General features: G+C 44.8%; 1 protein-coding gene across 1 annotated transcript in view; it reads right to left on the bottom strand.

Annotated features, from left to right (window-relative positions):
* Positions 1 to 1,511: 1,511 nt before the first annotated feature.
* Positions 1,512 to 23,310, bottom strand: part of ABCA1 (ATP binding cassette subfamily A member 1) — a 105,723-nt gene continuing 83,924 nt past the window's right edge. The window contains exons 26-50 of the mRNA XM_064140868.1: positions 22,437 to 22,485; positions 19,893 to 20,006; positions 19,419 to 19,570; positions 18,848 to 18,972; positions 18,372 to 18,470; positions 17,023 to 17,212; positions 16,771 to 16,865; positions 16,335 to 16,367; positions 15,489 to 15,594; positions 14,732 to 14,806; positions 14,143 to 14,312; positions 12,977 to 13,154; positions 12,480 to 12,595; positions 12,246 to 12,390; positions 11,102 to 11,225; positions 10,365 to 10,494; positions 10,108 to 10,228; positions 9,871 to 9,933; positions 9,329 to 9,435; positions 8,713 to 8,854; positions 6,495 to 6,629; positions 5,616 to 5,719; positions 5,397 to 5,489; positions 4,975 to 5,218; positions 1,512 to 4,763 (exon numbers count right to left, since the gene is read on the bottom strand). Of these exons, the coding sequence (XP_063996938.1) occupies positions 4,623 to 4,763; positions 4,975 to 5,218; positions 5,397 to 5,489; positions 5,616 to 5,719; positions 6,495 to 6,629; positions 8,713 to 8,854; positions 9,329 to 9,435; positions 9,871 to 9,933; positions 10,108 to 10,228; positions 10,365 to 10,494; positions 11,102 to 11,225; positions 12,246 to 12,390; positions 12,480 to 12,595; positions 12,977 to 13,154; positions 14,143 to 14,312; positions 14,732 to 14,806; positions 15,489 to 15,594; positions 16,335 to 16,367; positions 16,771 to 16,865; positions 17,023 to 17,212; positions 18,372 to 18,470; positions 18,848 to 18,972; positions 19,419 to 19,570; positions 19,893 to 20,006; positions 22,437 to 22,485 (3,051 nt within the window). The 3' untranslated portion in view covers positions 1,512 to 4,622. The remainder of the gene's footprint in view (positions 4,764 to 4,974; positions 5,219 to 5,396; positions 5,490 to 5,615; positions 5,720 to 6,494; positions 6,630 to 8,712; positions 8,855 to 9,328; positions 9,436 to 9,870; positions 9,934 to 10,107; positions 10,229 to 10,364; positions 10,495 to 11,101; positions 11,226 to 12,245; positions 12,391 to 12,479; positions 12,596 to 12,976; positions 13,155 to 14,142; positions 14,313 to 14,731; positions 14,807 to 15,488; positions 15,595 to 16,334; positions 16,368 to 16,770; positions 16,866 to 17,022; positions 17,213 to 18,371; positions 18,471 to 18,847; positions 18,973 to 19,418; positions 19,571 to 19,892; positions 20,007 to 22,436; positions 22,486 to 23,310) is intronic.

The raw sequence follows: 23,310 nt of genomic DNA, 5'->3' as shown, positions 1-23,310 counted from the left end.
TTAACCTATCTGTACCTCACACATAGCCTTAAGCCTACCTGTGCCTTCCACATGTACCAATCTTAACTAAGTGTGCTAGTTTGAAGCTAGCTAGACTGTTTTGGTGAGAAGGACTAGATCATAGGATGTGAAATGAAAACAAGAGTGATGCCTACTTCCCTCATAGGCTTGCTGAGATATCTAAAAATATAAGTCAAAACATAGATAAGACACTCAGCACTTCACTCTCACTGGTGCTGCTGGCTGAGCTGCATCTCTCTAACCTCACCCTCCATTTTGGACTAAGCAACTTTGCTTCCTAACCCCCTGGGCTGAACCTCTATTCTTCCTTGGGACTGGGGTAAGGTTAAGAGGGGTAGGGGAAAGGTGAAGGGGTGGTTGAGAGCCCCTCCTGGGGACTCAGGTTTCTGGGAGGGGAGTTGTGTTTCTGTATTACCTTTTATGTTGTCTATTTCTGTATACACTGTAAATATCTGCTTGTATATTGTGCCAGCTGTAAATATAAGCTTCATTCATATTTCCTAGAGACGGCTGAGTCTAGTCTGGGTAATTGATTTCTAAAGTGTGTGTGTGTGGCGGGGGCGGGGGGGGCGGGGAACACCCAAACCATCATACTAAGCAAGCCATGCACACCTCTTCCAAGTTAGCATATAAGTCACTGTATCACTGCAATAATTGGAGAACAATGATCTAACCATATTGGTGTAACGACTTGCTACTCTGGGGTGCAACGCCGGCACAAACCTTGGTGGCTTAAGGTACCACTTCCCTTTCAAATCTTACACCACCTCACTTACATGCAAAGAGGCAGCTTATGTGCCCTATGGTGACCTGCAGAGATACTGGAAAATTCTTGTCCATTATGCTTCAAAATTCACATCAAAACAAACGTGAGCACAACAGGAGCTTCTAAATAGCACTCACAGAATCACAGAATCAACCAGGTTGGAAGAGACATCCAAGATCATCTAGTCCAACCTAGCACCCAGCCCTGTCCAGTCAACTAGACCATGGCACTAAGTGCCTCGGCCAGTCTTTTCTTGAAGACCCCCAGGGACGGTGCCTCCACCACCTCCCTGGGCAGCCCATTCCAATGCCAATCACTCTCTCTGGGAAGAACTTCTTCCTAACATCCAGCCTATACCTACTCTGGCACAACTTGAGACTGTGTCCCCTTGTTCTATTGCTGGTTACCTGGGAGAAGAGGCCACCCCCCACCTGGCTACAATGCCCTTTCAGGTAGTTGTAGACAGTAATAAGATCACCCCTGAGCCTCCTCTTCTCCAGGCTAAACAGACCCAGCTCCCTCAACCTCTCCTCATAGGATTTGTGCTCCAGGCCCATCACCAGCTTTTTTGCCCTTCTCTGGACATGTTCCAGCACCTCAATATCCTTCTTGAATTGAGGGGCCCAGAACTGGACACAGTACTCAAGAACTGGACACAGTACTCAAGAACTGGACACACACTCATCTGAAGAATATAGGCAAAAGTGACACTATGAAGACCAGTGGTGCCGTAACAGCTTTATTTTTTTATTTTTTTTACTTAATACAAGGCAATTAGAGTGCCTTTTTAACATTTCACATAACAGTTATTAGGAAATACAAATATATATACTTTTTTTTTAAATTTTCTCTTTTTTTTTTCTTTTAATGAAAAATGTCCATTTAAGGATTTAACTTAGAAATTTCAGTTGTGAAATCTCTCTAGATTTTTGCAAAGTTAACAGATATTCCAGTGCAAAAATAGATCCCATTACAGATAGCATAAAGTGCTTGGAATGAAGGACCAACTATAATCCAGGAGGGAAGAATAAGCACAAAGTGGTGGTTTAACCATGGGGAAAATACAACTCCTTACTGAAACACAAATGTACTACAAAGAGGGATGTAACATGTCAATGGTAAAAAAGTTTAAAATAATTTAACTACTCAGTGCAGTTTCATTATCAAGAGTGGTTCATATGCTCTATGTGACTCTAAAGTGATTTTCCCCCAACATGTGTTTAAGAAAGGGAATTAGTGGCCGTATGAACTTAAAAGTCCATGAGAAATCTTGATGTAAGAGTTGCATTAAACTGTTCAGTACAAGGAAGATAGATCAGAGCTGTGAAACCATTAAGTTCATACACATTTACCAAAATACTTTGTCACAACTAGACTTTGCATGAGCATGACAGTCACAGGGCAATAGGAATCAAGATTCTCTTTTCGTTGGGTTAAGAAAAGACAATTGTGATGCAACTGATTTTTACTGCTGAACTAATCCTTTATGTGGGCAGTTAAGAAGAGAAAATGACATGCCTTTGAGGACCAGATCTGGATCCTCAAACTCATTCTACTTCTACATGCACTGGAGTTCAGTGCAGAGCAAAACAGGAGCCCTTCACTTTGGTGACTTAATGCTGATTTGCAATAGTAATTTTTAGCAGTGGTAAGCCTTCAACACATGCCACTTGTTTCAGTGATAATGTAACAAATCTGCAGCCTGTTATGGAGAAGTCATGGCTGTTTAGTAATTTTTCTGCACCTGGAAATCTGGTGTCTTCATCACCACCCTGTAATGCATCCCCAAAGGGTGACAATGCTGTAAGAGTACTAACAAAACATGTTTTAAGTGAGGTATACCAATCCCCATTACACTCCTTTCTCAATCCCCTTAGCAATGCATTATACAGATAAAAGAAAATAATATGAAAAAGGCACTTCAGCAGAGCGTGTACTAAGCTCTTACCTTATCCCAAGGCAGGACACAGCAGGGATTGGGAAACTGTGCTAACTATTTAACTGTTTGGGTTTTAAAAATGCTGAATTGGCCAATGTTGCCAAGTACACCTAGAAGTACATTATTAGCCTTCTTCAGGCTCATCCAGCCAGTTTGTTGGGCATTCACAGAAGAAAATTATACATGATGGATTCCTGGTGAAGTAGTTTCAAGAACTAGTGCAGAACCTGTACGGATATTTAAGGCAGAGGCATGACATACAGGGACAGCCCAAGAACTGCACTGGGACACAAATCACAATACTGAACCTACTTCTGAATGTAAAACCAAGACAGAGGGGCCCACAAATATGTTAATGAAAGCATACTCTCCCATGACTGCTGTACAACATGAACCAGAACTGGTTGTCCGTACTGTGTGATATCCCCTCTCATGTTAGTCTGGCATTGTAAAACTGTAAGGACTTACTATTTTGAATGACCTTGTTCTTCAAGGGGGGGGATTTACTGAAGCAGTTTGGTGAAGTAAGGGTGTATTCTCCAGTTAGGGATCACCTAATGACTGAAACTGCACTGCACAACAAAAGCAGAAATTTACACATTAATCTACTGTTACACACTTTCCAAACAGGGAAAATTTACGTGGACAACTTGCAGTAATTGCAGATAGCAGCTGATTGCGAGAGTCTGGAACTTGGTCAGATCATGAATGCAGCTATCGTCGAATGGATAGAATGTGAGCATAGCATTGTAGGCATAATGTAAGGAAATACTGTGGCTACAAAGATCAACTGAAAGCACTTTCAATCCCTAATTATGCTACCTACCTATTTAAAGTCATAAATAATACTGTTAAAAAAAACCAAAACATCTACATCTCATTTCTATCTTTACCTGGCAAAGCCAGTAATGGCAACATGCTTGAGCTAAGCAGTAACTTCAGATGATGGGTACCTTTCTGGTGCAAAGCAGGGGGTTAAAGAGCAGTTATTACACATCTAAATGACATCTAGCAATTTAGAATTTGCTCTTGGCATTAGCAGCTTGTACAACTACTGAGTTTGCTGCTGTGGTCCAAACCCTAGGTCTGCTTCTCACCCATTTCCTCCTAACTAGGTGTTCATGCAGCTGCTGCAGTACCTCAAATAAGCAGAAGAGTACTTAACTACACAAAAACCTAGTTAGAGTAGGCTATTGGTTATGATGCTGGTGGGACAATCCTGTGCATTTGCAGCGTTCACAGTTCTGCATATCACCAATTACTGATGGAGATGTATGGATAAGATGGCCCATCTCTTGCCATCCCATCTGCACAGTACTTCTTTGTGGCCCCAGAGTTGTCACCAACTGACCTATACCAATCTAGGAAAATCAGCTGGTCAGGTAAGTTTTCACAACCTAAGGCTACAACACTGGTGGTGACTTTTCTTGCCACTGTCTGTCTTGGCGCATTCATTGCCAGCAATGGATGTAGCACCAAGAAATTCCCACTCCTGACATGAATGTTTAAAGGACATACATGTCTAAAATGTCTATAAATAACCACTGGCCATGATTCTTCAATGAATTATTTTTGCAACCCTAGAAAAAACATACTGTACAAAACAAGATACAGTATGGTTGAAAGCCCACAGCATCTGGTGGGTGCTTTACCACAGCTTCAGAGTTATACTGTAATGAGCTAAGTTCAAGTCTGTCACTTGAGAACAGTATAAGACGACTCCATGAGGCACTGCCCCTGTAAAAGAATTTAGTTTTCATTGCATTGAATTGCATTGCATTGAATGGTTATCAGTAGAGTGTCCAGTTTCTCTTCCTCTAGCTTCATCTTTGGGAGTATCCTATCCCAGGAAAAGGAAGTCTGCATTCTGTTCATCATCTCTTTGCTGAAAGTGGCTCACACACAACTTTCTTTTACCTTCTCATCTTGCAGGAAAGAATTAAGTATCGCAATGTCTACCACAGTCTGGTTTTTGTGCAATGACAGGTCCTTAGGGTGGTCATCGTCACTTTGGTCCTTAGCAAAATTTACAAAAACCTGCAAGAAAAAAGTCTGTGTCACATATCATCCTGGATTTTCATTAATTCAGGGAATTTTATACACTAGGCCTCCCAGGATATACACTAGTCCTGGGATTCAGTACTCGATGTTGCTGAAATGCCCTTAATAGCCTGCTCCAACAAATTGGTGAACTTATCCCTACTGCTGCACAAAGGAGCTTCTGGCAGACGGGTTAGTAAAAACTTACTTGGTCAAGTGTGGTCTGAGAAACGGAGTAGTCTTCTATGTGGAGTCTCTTTTTGTTCTGGGAGAGAATACTGAATATTCTGGCTAGGGAGGATGGCGAAGAAGGAAGCTGGTACTGCAGCATATTCCGATGCTTTTCCTTCAGGACACTTCCAGGGAAAGCATGCCCAAAGAACTCCTCAACAGGCTTCAGATCTGGGTTTGCCCCTGCAATTCTCACCACTATGGTGTAACCATCTCCAAATCTGTAAACAAGACAGCCAGCACAGAAGTTAAGAACCTGTGAAAGTTGAAAGTCTTGGGATCTGGCAGCCTTTCCCCTAGCCAGGGTAGCAAAGTGAAATCTGCATGAGAAATTACATCTGAGTTATTTCCCTAAAAATGCAAACAGCTGTGTGGTGTAAGTGAAAAGGAAATAGGTACCTGTTCTTTAGATGCTGGACGCTGCCCAGACACCTGAACCGCCCGTTGACCATTATCGCCATTCGAGTGCACAGGGCTTCGCATTCTTCCATGCTGTAGGCAGAAGGAACCTCATTAGCACCACAAGCAACAGTGGAGGGCAGAGCAGCAAAGAAGAACTTAGCATCCAGCCCTAGCAGATGCAAAAGCCAAGGTATGATACAAGTGGCTGCCACTTGCCTGTGAGACGTGAGCACCACTGATCTCCCCTCTTTTATTACACTCAGAGCACAGTTCCACAAGAAACGACGCGCTTTGGGATCCATCCCCGTTGTTGGCTCATCCTGCAAAAAAAAAAACAGTTTATGCTGCTACATTCTGCCAACAAATACCTCATCTCTGAAGACCTGTCCATTCTGATCATGCATACTGAAAACACAGAAAACAAACAAGTTTGACCCATTTTCTAAAATGAGAAAAGAGCTATGCCCCACAACTTTAAATTAGCAAACACCTTTTTCAGAACTGACAGTTGCTTTTATAACTGCAATTATAACATGCTGAAATAACCAATTCTAAACCCAGTTAAAGTCAATTAGCTTGTTTAAACAGAGCACTAGACTCCTTCACTATGAACTTCAGTAGTCCTAAGACTTGACCTCAGTTTTAATCTAAAGAAGCCTAAAATAACTGATTCCCAGTTTCCTATTAAAAACACAGATAGAAGAATTTAGTCATACACTAAATCTGTGTAGGTCTTACACTGCACAGTAAGATTTGCTTCTGTCACACAGGAAGGTCTTAAATTTTGTTTGAGTATAGAAATCTTTGCAGCAGTACTAAAGGAGTGAAGAAGCTGCTCAGCTGGCTGCTTAGCATCACGTTTGAGAATCCCACTTCTCCATTCATTCTTCAGAAAGAGAAGCCTGGAGACACATTACTATAGCTTGCACCTACCTTTAAGTAGGGAATCTTTATTTCCATGTGTTTTCAGCTCACGTTTAAGTGACTAATGATGTCTTTAAACACTACTTGTCGGCAAAATACGTAGTCATTATTTGAACCCGATTTTTCTGTTTTTCCAGGGAAAACGTTAGTAAGCAAAGGTTGTAGACTCACCAGGAACACCACAGGTGGCCCTCCAATGAGGGCAATGGCTGTGGAGAGCTTGCGCCTGTTCCCACCACTGTAATTCCCAGCATATTTTTCTCCGTATTTCACGAGACCCAGTTTGCGAATTGCCCATTCGCCAACCTGCAAGAGAAAGCACAACACTGCCTTCAGTCGAGCACAGCAACACCTGCACAGTCAGAGTTTCCTTATGAGTGTTGGCCTTAATAATGTTTTTCTGAAGGGCCACTTATCCGAGGATCTAAGGTGGCACAGACAAAGGTTTTGGAACACCCTGTTTACCTCAGGATGAGGATATATGCAATCCTGCCCCTGGGAGGTCAGAAAACCAAATGGCTGCAGCTCATCAGCCAACGAGCATGAATTCAGCATCAACTGAGCCATGTCACCCAGTGGTGTAAGGGCTCTTGGCAGCAGCAGCTTTCTGGTTGCTGTGGGCTTGCAGCATGGGACAGTCACTAATCACAGCAGTCCTATTATGGTGTGTTGCAGTCCTTCAGATGCATGAGGAGGATGTGGTTTGTTATCCTTGAGTATTGCTACTGGTGCCAATAAGCTGCCTTGGAGACTAAAAAGTGTTCAGGGGAAGATATTCAGTTACTATGCAGATCACACCCAGAACTGGCTACCTTTTATATGGGGTTGATGGAAACATCACACAGAGGAACTCACGAGCAACCTTCAAAGGAGTTGAGGAGCTTGCAGTTTTCACCCATCATCACTACTCCCAAAAAAGGATTCAAGCAATACACTTGGACATATCCTAGGCAGCAGATATAGCCCTATCCAAAGCACTTGGGTACAGATGCCATCTTCTTACCTACAGCAATTCCTGTTTTGCAGCACCCAGGACACATACAGTGAAAACTACTGTAAATTCCTGGGAACAGCACTGAGAAAGGTGCTGTATTGTGATGGCAGCGGCCCTTAACTGCTCATGTCTGTATGCCGAAATAGCAGCACTTTAATAACCAACAAGGAAAAGGTAACAGCCAGCGTGAAGTTTCTGTAAAACTGCAGAGTGCTTGCTTCCTGAGATTTGCAAGAATTAGCTCTTGACAGTAAGTGAGATTCTGCATGACATGCAGCTCTTAAATTCTTAACAGAAAGAAGTCATTCAGTGGAGAAGAGTATCCACTGTGGGAATGCTGGACTCAAAATATCTGCCCTTCCATTTACTCCACTTTTCTATGCAGTGCTGTAAAACCACATCACCTTTGATTTTCCTTGGAAGGAACATGGGGCAGATTTCAACATGCAGTATTGTCAGCATCTTCAAAACATCACAGCATCACATTTCACAGTATCATTAAGGTTGGAAGAGACCTCATAGATCATCAAGTCCAACCCTTTACCACAGAGCTCAAGGCTAGACCACGGCACCAAGTGCCACGTCCAATCCTGCCTTGAACAGCTCCAGGGACGGCGACTCCACCACCTCCCCAGGCAGCCCATTCCAGTGTCCAATGACTCTCTCAGTGAAGAACTTTCTCCTCACCTTGAGCCTAAATTTCCCCTGGCGCAGCCTGAGGCTGTGTCCTCTCATTCTGGCACTGGCCACCTGAGAGATGAGAGCAACCTCCTCCTGGCCACAACCACCTCTCAGGTAGTTGTAGACAGCAATAAGGTCACCCCTGAGCCTCCTCTTCTCCAGGATAAACAATCCCAGCTCCCTCAGCCTCTCCTCATAGGGCTGTGCTCAAGGCCTCTCACCAGCCTCGTTGCCCTTCTCTGGACACGCTCAAGCATCTCAATGTCCCTCCTAAACTGGGGGGCCCAGAACTGAACACAGTACTCAAGGTGTGGTCTAACCAGTGCAGAGTACAGGGGCAGAATGACCTCCCTGCTCCTGCTGACCACACCATTCCTGATGCAGGCCAGGATGCCACTGGCTCTCTTGGCCACCTGGGCACACTGCTGGCTCATGTTCAGGCGGGTATCAATCAGCACCCCCAGATCCCTCTCTGTCTGGCTGCTCTCCAGCCACTCTGACCCCAGCCTGTATCTCCGCATGGGGTTGTTGTGGCCAAAGTGCAGCACCCTGCACTTGGAGCTATTGAATGCCATCCCATTGGACTCTGCCCATCTGTCCAGGCAGTCAAGGTCCCGCTGCAGAGCCCTTCTGCCCTCCAACCCAGCCACATCTGTTGCAAGGAGGGTTCATGCAAGCAGATCACTGGGGTGGGTCCTATGGTGTTTCGCTTACCTTGCAGACTTCTTTCTCTGGAACACCTCTCAGGAGTGCGAAGAACTCTAAATGCTCTCGTCCTGTCAGCAGATCATTAACAGCATCAAACTGTGGGCAATAGCCCATGTTCTGATGGACTTCTTGGATGTTGGACAAAATGCTGTAAACAAAACAAAACAAAACAAAACAAAACAAAACAAAACAAAACAAAACAAAACAGAACAAAACAGAACAATCTTTGTAAGAATTTCTCAAGTACACACTGCTAGTTCAGGCGTTGAAAAGAGGAAAGTGAAACAAATGGGAAGTACTGAACTAAGAAAAATACACAGGATCCTAGAAGTCTGTCTTGACCAAATTATTTTTTCTCTCTCCCCATTCCCCCCTTCTTTTTGGTTAAATAGTATATAAAATGTGACTGGGCAGGTATTGAAAAATTGTCCACCAGACTAAATCCATTTCCCTAAGCCACTAAAGTACTTTATCAGACTTGGCAGAGGACTGAAACAGATGCCAGGAGCTGAAAAGGGGAAAAGTGAGGTAGAGTTTAGCTTTGCTGGAATTGGAATGAAAGTGGAGAATGCTGGAGAAGAAAGCAGAAGAGGACCTGCGTGAGACATGCATGCTCCTTCACCTGTTTCCTTTGAGGAAAGCTTCTCCTCCTGTCACATCTGTATCACCAGTTAGCATCTTAAAAGTGGATGACTTGCCAGCACCATTTACTCCCAGGAGTCCAAAGCACTGGGGATACAAAAAGAACAGATGAGTATAGTGTGTCTGAGAACATGATTCAGCTGCATCACCTTCAGCACTGACAGGATGGGAAGGAAAAATCTTGACTCTCAGGACAGCAGAAGGAAGTACATTTTTTGCATTTAGGTTGGTTAAAATTATCAAATTGTGGTGTCACCCTGGCGCTGCACCAAGTACAGAAACCACAGTACCCTTCTGTGAAGCTTTGAAGAGTGCCAGAGCTTGGCCTCTGGTCCCAGAAAGAGTTCAGTATCTCCTTCAAAGGCAGAGACACACAGAATCAGAAACTGCTTCAACTTCCAGGCAGTTTCCTTAGATGTAATTTGCACATCATCCATTTCTGATTTTACCTTTCCCTTTGCTCGCTGTTGCTCTGAAGTACCACATTAATGGCAAAATAATGAATTTGAGAGATAAGCTCACCTCTCCAGGGGGAATTCCAACACAGATCCTATCCACTGCTGGCTTTCTCTTCATTCTGTAAATCTGAAGCCATAAGAAAAAGAATAAGGGCAGTGTTAGAGTCAGCTGTAATTGGAATCGTACGCATTCAACATGCCAAACATGCTTCTCTACTAGAAGATTCCTCCCAATGAGGCTTCTGGTGAACTGCATGGTTTTGTACCAACAAATCTTAGGAATGCAGAACTTTTGTGTTACCTTGGTTAGCTCCTTGATTTCCAGTATGTCACTTTGTCCTCCTCCGCTAATTATCCTCTGTCTCTCTCTTGTTACGTCCTCATCTTCATCATTCACGGGAGGCAGCTTGGCATACACGGGCCTGGAGAGAACATCATGATAAAGCTTTAACAGAAAACTACAGGAACTCCCCATAGTTAATATTCTCCCTCACTTCACAGGGGATACCAATGTAAACTTCCCCTGCCTGCAGTGGTGAAGGGCAGCTGATAACCCACCTGGGTTTGATGAAGAATCTGTACTGGATGAGCACTGTGATAAGGAAGAAGACAGCGCCCTCTACTGCCATGGCAAAGAGGTTTCTTCCTACCAGGTCCCATGACATAGGAGACACAAAACGATTTTCTCCTGCCAAAATGAGATAAAGAACACAGTCACTTTTCCAGAGCAACAGGAACAGGCTAGCATTTCCTCCTGCAGGGCTCACCAAGTTGGGAGCCAGGGCTACTGGAGAGCAGCCAGTGGGAGGAGGAAAGTGATGGTCCACACAAGGGGTCAATTGTGGCTGTGTGCATGTCTCTAACTGCAGCAAAGTTGGGACTTGGGCCCAGAGAATTCAGTCTTCCAATGAAGAGCTGGTCCAGCTTCCTGAAAGGTTAGTGAAGCACAGGAAGGCTGTGACTCAGGCCTGGCATACACATCCCAGAAAAGAAAAATACCACTTTCAGCCACTCCTTACATTTGGCCTGATAATCCTCCTCTCCATACCATTGGCTGTATGCATTTTTATTTAACTAAAAACTTTGGGCTCTGTCTGCCAGGCCTTCTTCAGTCATTGTTCCAACCTGGAGGACAGCTGTGTAGGGTTTCCCAGGTTTGATCGCATCCATGGTGCAAATTGTGCACTTCCAATTCTTGAAAAGTCAGGGGAGCAGAGAGTGCTCATCCAGAGCAGACTTGATCATTTCCTCTTCAGTTAAGGCTACTGTCACTACAATAACACAGTTTCACTTACCAAATCTCTCTAGAGCATCAGCCATAGCCTGGTTTTTCACCATGTCAATCAGTCCTCGCCCCAGGCAGAAGTGGGGGAAGATGAGGAAAACCGATTTCAGGATATCATTGATGTTATTCAGCTTCTGCTAAAAGAAAATCAGGTGAGAGTGAGCTATGTGATCAGAAAGCAGCCACCACCTGCCAAGTGCAACCCATGTTGTGACTGACTTCTCCTTCACCCAACAGTGCAAACCCATAAAAAATCAAGCATTAGAAATGCTCTTCCAAGAGCCAGTGCCATGGCTCCGCCAGACAGTTAGTGATGTTGTGTTGCTCAAGATACTATTCATGCAAGTGAGCTATACTAAAGGACAGATTTCTCCAAGAAAGTCTAAAATGCAGTGTCTGCAAACAATAACATATATAAAGGCTAGAGGTTGAGGAAACAGGGAAGCTGGGCTTGACTGGTTATCTCAATGTCTCTGGGTAGTCCCTCCCTATCCTATATTGAGGGCTCAAATACTTTTTCTTTGTGGTCTTCCACTTGTTTTAGCCCACGTTGGACTAACAGCAGCCTGAAAAGAGGCTCCTTCCTATTCTGACAACCACTTATCTTCAAGCATGTACATGTTTTCACTGAGCTACAACAGGCCTTGTACCAGAAATGACCATCATCAAGGAGTTATGCCTATAGGCAGTGGTACAATCAACAGGCAACTCCCAAAGGGTCCTGCCAACATCATCGTACAAGGAACACCTTCACACCAGTGTGGATCAGACAGGGACTCCTAAGATATCTTGTGCTGCATACAGGCATGACTGGAAGTTGTCCAGAGAGATATGTTCTGTGGAGTCTCCATCTCTGGAAACAATTGAAACCTGATGGCTCTGAGCAACCTGTTCTAGTTGACCCTGCTCTGAAATTCAACTAGAAAATCTCAGGAGGTCCCTTGCCACCTTAACTACACTATGAACATTGCTGAAGTGGGCTTTAAACCTGTTCCCATCAGAATCTGCATTTAAACTGCTGTAGTAGCTAATTAGTACATAGGTTGGCAGGGCGTAGTCTTTCTGGAGAACTGACTCTTAAAGGCAATTTGGCACCAACATGGGATTAGTTTCCAGCAGCACATAACACAAGAGTTACTTCTGGGGAGACATACGTTGTTGGTGAAGAGCTCCAGGACGAAGGTGGCCACACTACCATTGATGCCAATGAAGAGGTTCACACTGGTCAGCACAACATATGCTGTGCTAGGGATTTTAAACACAAAGGAGGCTGGATACATGAGAGGGGTGATGGACCACCTGGCAAGAGGAAAGGCAGAAACATTAGGTAAGCACCTTCCAAGTCTGAGAGCCTTCCTAGTCATCCTTCTGATGGAGAAATCCCTTACCCATAAAGAAACAGAAGGAGAGCCAGCACAGGCAAGTTGGAGGAGGATACATAAGACTTCTGCTGGAAGCAGATGAAGATGATGATGACTAGTGTGGCTGGAACAATGTAGTTGCACTGAAAGGTGAAAAATATGACTTTAGATTTGTTTTCAGATGGCAAAAAATGAAAGGCATCTTTCTGCTCTGAACCAGTGGTTTTTAACATTATTTACTGTTCTCAAAGCTGTTTCCAAGGGCAGAGTCCTAGGAATGTCATATGTGTGAACTATAATGCAATCCTTAGTCCTTCTCAAAGTAGTCACTAGAGCCTCAGAGTTTGTTGACCCACTGAGGTGAACCATTGCCCCAAAAGAACAAATACAAAAGTCACAGGCGCAGTTGTTATTCACCAAATTAATGTGGTTCCCACTGGCCTCAACTCTACTTTGCACTTCAATGCAACAAACATCCTGCAAACACAAAATAGTTTAGGTTAGTACAGTCACAAAGCCCTTACCATATCCCAGACAAAGTTGGCCAGCCAGTAGATCACAGGCTTCACACCACTAATGAACTGCAAGTGCTTAGCCTTGCTGACACGTTCCTGGATAAGGAAGACCACAAAGCTGGCAGGGACAAAGGACATGGCAAAGATCACACAGATGGAGACTAGGACATCCACAGAAGTGGTCATCCTGGACAAAAAAAAAAAAAAATGAAGAAAGAAGTATTTGTATGATAGCATTGCACCTCTGAGATTAAATGAGACAGTTCATGCAGGGCAGTGCATAAACCCTTTCTCCTTCTGCTTTGTTTGGAAGGATAAAGGATGGCCACATCAGGCTGTCTTCACTGCATAGTTTTTCTCCAGCCATATAACAAAGGCAATACATACAAGACTGCTGGCAACTCAAGACAGCATCTCAACCAGGAGATTTGTTGGTTACTTCAGCATAGCAGATTGCTTTCTGCTTTCCTTATCACCACCACTTTCTTTCCCACTTCATGTATGTCTTAGGGCTTTGGGGTTTTTTTGTGTGTGTGCGTGGTTTTTTGTTTTGTTTTGTTCTGTTGTTGTTGTTATTTTTTGTTTTTATTTTTTTTTTCTCAGTTGTTTTAAAGGTCAAGTGTATCTTGACTGCCATCTAATACTGCTCTATGATCTGAAAAATCTGTCTTCAGACAGCTTATGAATCCTCACTCTGGTTGTGGTAGTAGTGGACTAGTCAGTGCTTCACTGCAGTGAACCCTGTGCATTACTGCATTCCTCTCTGCAGGTTAGGGCAGTGGGCAAAATTGAATAGGCTCTATTAATGGTTCCTAATCAAACAGTGGCATCCTGGGACAAAAGAATAATCACATCCATGGTAAGACACTTTTCTGGATGTGGCTGAGAGGAATTTCCCAAGCAGCAGAAGGTCTTAACATCACACTAGTTCTTAGACACTGCACCTTCCAGCGACTGAGACATAGAATGCTCACACGACTGTGCAGTTCAACGGTAACTGCTCAACAACTATGTTGCTGCCTGCTCAGATCACAGAAAATCAGACCAGCATTTGAAAGCCCAAATGCTACAGGCCACTGTGTATCCACTAGTGAGGCTAAAACCTCCCATGTTGCTTGTTTTCATTAAACATCACCTGAGGAGCCCAAACCATCCAAATTCATGTTAAAACTTACAAGGCCACTTCGGAGAGCTGTTGCTTGGTGAGGTTGAGTGGGTGATTGAAGGCAGTGATACCGTAAGCACTTGGGTTTTTGTCCTGCTGCAAGTTGGCCCGAAGGATGGCATTGTTCATCACGTTCAGGAAGGAGGCAATGGCATGCCAGCCTTTGTTGTTGAACCACACCTGCAGAAGACCACTGATCAGAATCAGAAGAACGCCAGGTACCTCAGCTCTTGAGTCCTGCAGAACATCTCTTCCCCTGTTAAGGACTTTATCATTTCTTTCAGCATCCTTCTGGTTAGTTTGCTCAGCGACAGAACATACAGTGTGATCAACCACCACAAGAGGCTGCTGGAAGCTAGCACTGGTCCATCAGTGGATTTCTGTACCTTAGGCCTAGACTCCACAGGAAAAATAGATTTTATTTTTTTTTGGGAAACCCACAGAATAATTCAAGCTGCATTTGCTCCGCTAACAAACACAGAACACTCTGGTCTGCACAGCTGTGCAAGGCAAACTGCTGGGACCTGCTAACTGAATACAATTCCAGGTTACCAAAGCTTCAAACAGCAGACACAGCAGTGAAGACTAGTGATTCTTACCTTCACGTTGTTCTTTGTATCCAGGCCTTTCATGAAACTCGACAAGCTGGTAAGAAACCGATCTCCAGAACTTCCCTGCAAAATCCAAAGACACAGTTACTTCTCCCCAGAGTACTGTTATGCATACCCTGGAGTCTAGTGGCAGGCACGCTACATTTTCCACAGTTTTGACAGTTTCCTTCCCATTCTCTATCCACTAAGTCAGAGGTGGTATGAAGGCCGAGAAACTGCAGTTTCCCTTCCCTATTTGTCTTCTGCAGTCCCACTGGTAAGAAAGCCTAGAGAGAACCTAAACCACAGCCTTAGGCCTTTTTTTTCACCCTGGCAGTAAGTACTAACCAGGGTTGAAGGTCCCCTTCAGAGACACCACAGCCTACAGACAGTCTTAGAAGTAAACAGTGGCCTCAAATCTCTTCTAAGCTACAGCAGACTCAGCACAGAAGGGCTCAGCTGAGGTTTTGAAGGCAACCTCTTTTTAATTCCCTGAGACAGCCCATCCCATCCTGCCACAAAACACTCAGAGATGTCAGTAATCCCCAACAGCTTACAATTTGAGTTGGTCACAATGAAGCTGTGTAAGCCTCAAGTCAGCATGTTCTTAAGCTCGCTGTTTTTCCCAGCCTTGGAGACCTCAGATCACAGGTAATAGGGAGAAGCCATTGGACACATTTAACACACACATGTTTCTTGTTTTATAGCCTCCAAGTCATCTCTCAAGTAACAGGACACTCTGAGTTTATGGAAGACAGCTGTTCACCTGTGCTAGCTCCAAGATTTTCTTGACACGTTTAATGGCATCAGTGACTTCATGGCTGGGAGGAAGCATAAGGGAACTGCTGGCTCCCAAGGAAAAGCCACCATACCTGGAAGTTCAGACAGAAAGTGACATTATGACCTGACTACTCACTGACCTCCATACAATGCCTTTCATCTTCCCTTCCCAGATGTTTTCTTTTCCTACAGTACACCCAAAGCAAGAATTTGATGTTCTGATACTCTGCTGCTTGGCAGTCATTTCTCTTACTCTTTGGTTCTGGGGTTAAATCATCTGATTGCTCACCATACTATTCCATTAATGAACACAGCTATCCTCTGCTGCTAGCACAAGCGAAACAGGATATCTCCCTGCTTCCCTTGCTTGGAAGAACAGCACTTCTCAGGATGCAGTATCAGTAGGCTGATCCTGCAAATCTTTTCAAGCCATACTGCTCTTTGTGTAAGACAGGCATTCTTTCCCAGTCTTAGAATCATAGAATCAACCAGGTTGGAAGAGACCTCCAAGATCATCCAGTCCAACCTAGCACCCAGACCTATCCAGTCAACTAGACCATGGCACTAAGTGCCTCATCCAGTCTTTTCCTGAACACCTCCAGGGACGCTGCCTCCACCACCTCCCTGGGCAGCCCATTCCAATGCCAATCACTCTCTCTGTGAAGAACTTCCTCCTAACATCCAGCTTATACAGTCTTGGGTTACCCTTAAACATGATCCTTCAGCATTTGGCAGTTAAGAGTCATACAAAACAAACTGCAATGCAGGGTGGGTCTGTCCTTCTTAATACATTGCTTGAAGGTTAGCAGACGTGTAGAGAAAAGTAACTCACCTGAACTCATTCACCCAGATCTTATTCTTTAAGCTGCAGAGACAGAAAAGAAAATCAAGGTATAATAGACTGAACAAGAGGAGAGACAGACCCTAACGGTGCCACGGACACATGGCCAAGTCAAAGAATGAAATAACCTCTCACATCTAGCACTATATCCCACCACTCCTCTTTTATATAATCCCTAAGGTTGGTGCCTAGATTTTCCCCATCCTCTGCCAACAAGGCTCAGGACACCCTTCTCAAAGCTGCCACACCATTACTAATAACACAGAAACACCACTTGAGCTGTGCATCGTGGCAGTCTTGGGAGCTAATTTGGTCTAGCCCACTGCTGAAGTGTTTGGGTTGCCTGTTTGCCTGGTATGTGCAGCACCCCCATGCAGCAAGCAGCATTTAGTGGGGAGGGAACTGAGAGAGCGCATTCAATAGCTACCTCTTCCCAATGATCTGTGCGTAGGTCTTCACCAGGTAGTCCGATATATTGCGGCCTGTTAGGTTCTGGAGGATGTCAGCAGTGTCTTGCTCACGCTGTCATCAGCAGGGAGAAGACAGTTAATAAGTATCCATCAGAAAATGCAGATGCCAAGTCAAACAAACTGTGTGCAGTGCTGCGCACGCAAGAATCACATCCATCCACTCTGCACTCCAGGAGCATCCTTCACTGCAACATCACTGAGCTCCTTACCTGTGGAGGTGGCAGCCCGCCTGCACCAGGAGGACACACAGGTAGCATCTTCTTGATCTTCTCATTGCTGCACTCACAAGAAGGGGAAGGGTTCTCCATGCTCCAGTTGCCTTTCAAGAAGATGTGCAGGACTGAGTCTGGGACTGAAGTCGTGGTCCATTCTGTCTGACCCACGGTGCAAGGAGTGTTTCTGTGCCAAGAAAGAGGCAAGGCAAACGCAGTTTTTAAAAACAGCTGTGATGGCATTTGCTTACAAGACATTTAAGTAACAGCCATCACAGTCCCCAGAAGAGGCACGGTGCTGTCCAAATGAGCCTGCCCTCAGTATGACAAACAGCTCAGAGCAACAAAGAGCACTGTGCAGCTTCTAATAGGTCCTAGTGACAAAGGGACTGAGCTTAGCCAACTGCACAGTGCTGGACACTCCCCTCTTCTCACTCACTCTGCAGAGTACTTTATTTCAGTCCATTCCAGCATGGACAATGTTCAGAGTTGAAGAAGGGTCTGGATGGTGCTCTTAGTCACATGGTTTAGCTTTGAGTAGTTCTGTGAGGAGCAGGAAGTTTGACTCAATGATCCTTACTGGTATCTTGCAACTCAAATATTAAGGATTCTAAGAGCACAGCAAACAGTAATTTCTGGGATGGAGTTTCTGCCTTTGGAGCATGAAAGTACTGTTCTTTCCCACAGGAACATCAGTGGACACCCCCAAAGGTGGAGTAACCCTGACTTGTCTGTTTTGCAGTATATAGATTACTTTCCACCACTAGGAAGCACACAGCACACCTTGCCCCTCTTCTATTCATCCTGTGAACATGAACTATAGATCTTCCAGACTAGAGACAAACCATCCTGTACTCTGTACACTCCCTTTGCAGTCATGTCCTGAATCTTCAGTGATTTGCCCAAGGCCATGCAGCAAGTCAGTGGCAGAGCCAGGAACCAAGGCAAACATTGTCTGTCTCTCCACTGTTTCTGCTGGTGTTGGGGGGCTAACCCAGTTTTATAGTGTAGGTAGAAACAGGGGACTGTGGAATGGGAATAGCCACAATCAATAACATCCAGCAACACAACTAGGTCCTTTTCCATGTCCAGGACCAAACAGTAGTTTGAGGCTACTGTCTCCTTTCCACCTCCGTCAGCAAGGACTTGCACTCTAACCTCACTCTCTCACCATGCTGAGGGCTGGTAATGTTTTAGAAGGTCCTCAGCAGAAAAAAACAAGTGTAATTGCAAGTCTTTTGGCATATATCCTGCTCTGGTCATGCATGACTATCATTTCTTAAAGCTGGCTAAATCTGTGGGTGACTAGAAGACTGCACTTCTACCCAACCCAGAGTTCTACTTACGGGATGGAGTGACCCTGCATACAGCGTGTCCCAAAACCAGGCTTATTGAGAAGGGCATCCAAAAGCTTCTGAGTACCTGCATCTTCTGGAGCATCATTGCTATGGGTGCAGCAGAAAAATATCACTAGGTCAGTAGTATAACAGGCACACAGGAAAAGCAGCAGCTGAGCAAGGCTGAGAGTACAGTGAAAGAGGTCAGGAAAAGGATATGGGTGGAGATTTCCCTTAGAAGAATATTTGGCCTGGGAGCACACACACACACTCCTGGTCTTTGTGTGTAGTATTACTCAAGTCATAGCACCAACCAAGTGGAATCTAACAGTAAACAAATAAATAAATACCAGGACTATTAAAATGTGCTTCTGAGCTAAGCACAGAAAAACAAATTTAAACAACCCAGCAAGGAACTGAGTAACTCATATTTGCAGGAAAGAACTACAGGATTTACCACCATTTCTAGGCCACAAGAAACATACCTAATAAAGGTGTACTGTTCATCATACATCCAGGGCTGTAATTCCAGGCTGGGATACTTTCCAAAGGGAGGAACAATTAGGCTGAACATGAGTGCAATACACACAAAGACAGCTGGCAGCACAATCTGAAATGGCGAAGAAAGAGCAAATCCTCTTTAAAGTGAAGAGTTACAGAGGCATCAAGACTTACATGTGAATCACTCAACAGATCAAAACTTTTTCTAAGTTTCTCAGGAAGGTCTTTGCTATTTACATCAGACCATTGCTGGACAACAATGCAAGACCTATCCTGGCATTTGTTCAGGCACTCACTTGGCATACAGATGAGTCAGCCTGCAAATGCTGCTCTCAAGGCCAAATATGGATTTGAACCTCAGTTGTATCCTTGCTCTGCAAGAATTCTGTTACAACTTGATTTCTCACACAGGAACCTTTCTGCTCAGGGGTGCAGTGAAGATGAGTTTTGTTCATCCGTAATCTCTTGAGGCCTTCTGCCCATGTTCAAGTATGAATACAATTCATGGTCCAGAGCAGTCCCTGCTGAGGACCCCTGCATGCTGAATGCTCTCACCTGAGCAAAGAAACCCTTCCGGCTTCTCTTGGCAATCAGCAGCCTCTTCCACAACAATGCCATGAACTGCTGCTGGGTGAGCTTCCAGCCCTTCAGCTGGTAGGAGCCTTTCCCATCCATGCCACTGAGAAGGTCTGTCTCCCTGGATTCTGCTAGCGAGAAGAAACAACCCTCATTCAAAAGCTCACAGAAACATTCTCTAGGTGCTTCTGTGTCTGCAGGCAGCTTGAACAGCTACCCTCACTCATCCAGAAAAAAAAGCAGCGAGCAGAGATAGAAATAGAAGTTTACAAGAATTCATTTTTACCCGAATTTCTGTGCTTTGATAGGAGGATTGAGCAGGCTATAGATACTGTGCTGCTGACTACTCCCAAAAGTAAAAAAATCTACCACTCTTTTGTCAGCCTCAGCATTATGATCTGCAGTATTTACGAGTGTTCACAAAAGGAAAACAGGCTTGAGCCCCAGCAATACCTGGGTCTATATCTGAATCATTAGGATCTAATGCATCATCTTCTGTAAATGGACGAAGGCAGCTCTGCCTGTCTCCAAACACACGTCTGTTTCTTCTGGCTGGCAGTGTTCCATCTGAAAACAATGCAGTTAGAATTAGTGGAACTGCTTCAGTTAATCTCAAATTTGCCACAGGGAAAAAAGAAAACAACAAAGCAGTATCATTTTCATTTCACACATCTCCCACTTGTACACTGAAGAGCTGATCCGGAGTGACTCCAGTGCAGGCAAAAGTAAAATCAAAACTGTCACCCTGCAAGGGTCACACACTCTGCAAGGGACACCATTTTTTGTGTGCTGTCCTAGAAGCTTTGTCCAGTGTATTGGACACTTGATTCCATTTAGCTATGAAAATGGTAAGCTGCTCTCACCACAAGAATATTCTCGCTTAATATGCCTGCAACTCTCAAGTGCCATTTGCTAGACCTAGAAACTGGGAGGCTTGGCTGAGACACCTGAAGGCTCTGCAGCCATTCAGTGAGACTTGGACAGACTGGAGAGCTGGGCAAAGAGGAAACTAATGAGGTTCAACAAAGATGAGTGCAGAGTCCTGCACCTGAGAAGGAATAATAAACTGCACCAGTACAGGTTAAGAGGTGATCTGATGGGGAGCAGCCCCGTGGAGAAGGACTTGGAAGTCCTGGTGTGCAACAGCTTCTCCATGGGACAGCAATGTGCCCTTGTGGCCAAGGCCAGTGGGGTCCTGGGGTTCATTAAAAGGAGTGTGACCAGAAGATGGAGAGAGGTTCTCCTCCCTCTCTACTCTGCCCTGATGAGGCCTCATCTAGAATACTGCATCCAGTTCTGGGCTCCCCGGTTCAGGAGGGACAGGGAACTACTTGAAAGAGTCAAACAGAGGGTTATAGGATGATTAAGGGATTGGAGCACTGCCTGATGATGAAAAGCTGAAAAAAATGGAGCTGTTTAGTCTGGAGAGAAGGCTGAGAGAGGGTCTAATAAATGTATACAAATATATGAGGGCTGTGTGTCAAGAAGGAAGGGACAGGGACAGCCTTTGCTCATTTGTGCTCTGTGATATGACAATGGGTAATGGATGTAAACTACAGCACAGTAAGTTCCACCTCAACATGGGGAAGAACTGTAAGGCTCCCCAGAGAGGTGGTGGAGTCTCCTTCTCTGGAGACTTTCAAGACCTGTCTGGATGTGCTTTTGTGTGACTCATGCTAGATTATACTGTCCTACACTGGCAGAGGGGTTTGAACTTCAAGATACCATAGAATCGTAGAATCAACCGGGTTGGAAGAGACTTCCAAGATCATCCACTCCAACCTAGCACCCAGCCCTATCCAGTCAACTAGACCATGGCACTAAGTGCCTCATCCAGGCTTTTCTTGAACACCTCCAGGGACGGTGCCTCCACCACCTCCCTGGGCAGCCCATTCCAATGGCAAATCATTCTCTCTGGGAACAACTTCCTCCTAGCATCCAGCCTAGACTTCCCCCAGCACAACTTGAGACTGTGTCCCCTTGTTCTATTGGTGGTTGCAAGGGAGAAGAGGCCACCCCACCCCCCGGCTACAACATCCCTTCAGGTAGTTGTAAACAGCAATGAGGTCATCCCTGAGACTCCTCTTCTCCAGGCTGCACACCCCCAGCTCCCTCAGCTTCTCCTCATAGGGTTTGTGTTCCAGGCCTCTCACCAGCTTTGTCACCCTTCTCTGGACACTTTCCAGCACCTCAACATCTCTCTTGAATTGAGGAGCCCAGAACTGGACACAGGACTCAAGGTGTGGCCTGACCAGTGCTGAGTACAGGGGAAGAAGAACCTCCCTTGTCATACTGGCCACACTGTTCCTGATGCAGGCCAGGATGCTGTTGGCTCTCTTGGCCACCTGGGCACACTGCTGGCTCATCTTCAGCCTACTATCTACCAGTACCCCCAGGTCACTTCCTTCCTGGCTGCTTTCCAGCCACTCTGCGATCTGGAAATGCTGACATAAGCACTCAGTCACTGCAGTGAGCTTCTCTTCAGTCCCTACAGAGATGTGATCCTACTAGGACTTTTCCCCCTATTCTTCAGAGGAGACAACTGTGCCAGTCAAGCAATGCACAGTACTCTCCAACACCAGAGAAAGTCTACTACTGATAATTAAACATGCTGCCAATAGAAGTTACTAGTATGTAAAAGCATGCATTAAGTATACTATGCACAGCTATTTTTGGTCATTAAAAATATTAGCACATCAGAGTTGCATTTCAGTCTGAAACAAGGCTAGTCACACCTTAGCAAGTGTACTGTGTAACTGGACATACTGCCATATGCACAGGTCACCCACCTGCCCCAGGCTGGTGAGATCAGGAAAATTCTTCACTTGAAAAAACTACTAGACTCTTTATTCCCTGAGAGTTAAGCCCTGCACTAAGACTTAGCCCTCAAACATTCAGGGTCTTGGTCAGCCTTGTGCATAAATAGCACAAATACCATATAAAATGGTACTCCCTCCTGAAGTACCCTTCAGTATAGTAGGAGACAACTAGACCTACCTGAGGTTTCTGCATCCACACCACTATCATCAGCCACTTTCAGGAAGATCTGAAAAGCAACAAAAAACGTCAGTGAAAATTAGTAGAGGAGCAATACTATGGGAACTGCTTCAAAAGAGCACAAACCTGACAGATTTGGCACAACAACAGAAAATTTAGGGCTTGTCCTCCATGTGATGAGGAAATGCACTTTGTAGCTCCTCTATAGTTTCCAGGAGCCAAGCTGTAACCAGATACCAGCACCTCCTACTTTCTTATGTCAGTTTTCAGTGCATCTCAAATATAAGCTCCTTCCCATGTCTCAGATAAAGATGTAGTTTACTGAATTTGGGGAATCTCATCTTTCTCCTAGCCTAACAGTGCTCACAGTCCTCTTTGTGCTTGAATGGGTACCATGTTGTGGAATGTGCCCCTTAAACTCTCCTACACTAAAAAAGAATCCCCACATTTCCAAACTGCAGGGAGCAGCTAAGGTCTTCACGTCTGTAGGAGGACCAGAAGGCAACCTCAGTAAGTGGCAACATTACCATTTGGGTTCCCCTTGTCATTATTTAAAGAAAATAAAATTTAGAAAGAGAACTTTCACATACATGAAGGGTAAAGTACATGGCACATCTGTGATAAGAGAGAGGGTGACCTGTCAGTTGGAACACAGCCACAGTGAGCAAACCTTAAAGACACCCCTGACAACGGCATACATCTAAGTGGTTTCTGTGAAGCGTCTGTGAAGAGGTTTCAGCCTCCAGTACTGAAATGTGTGTTTTCAGCTAAGTGCAGCACAAATCATTCCTAAAAAAATACCTCAAAGGTCTTCAACACATTGATTAGATGCCAAACTGGTGGCAAATTTTCACATGAAATCTCAGCAAAGTGC

The sequence above is a fragment of the Pogoniulus pusillus genome, chromosome Z (genome assembly GCF_015220805.1).
Source record: "Pogoniulus pusillus isolate bPogPus1 chromosome Z, bPogPus1.pri, whole genome shotgun sequence".
Classification (NCBI taxonomy): Eukaryota; Metazoa; Chordata; class Aves; order Piciformes; family Lybiidae; genus Pogoniulus; species Pogoniulus pusillus.
This window is presented reverse-complemented; position numbering and strand designations above follow the sequence as displayed.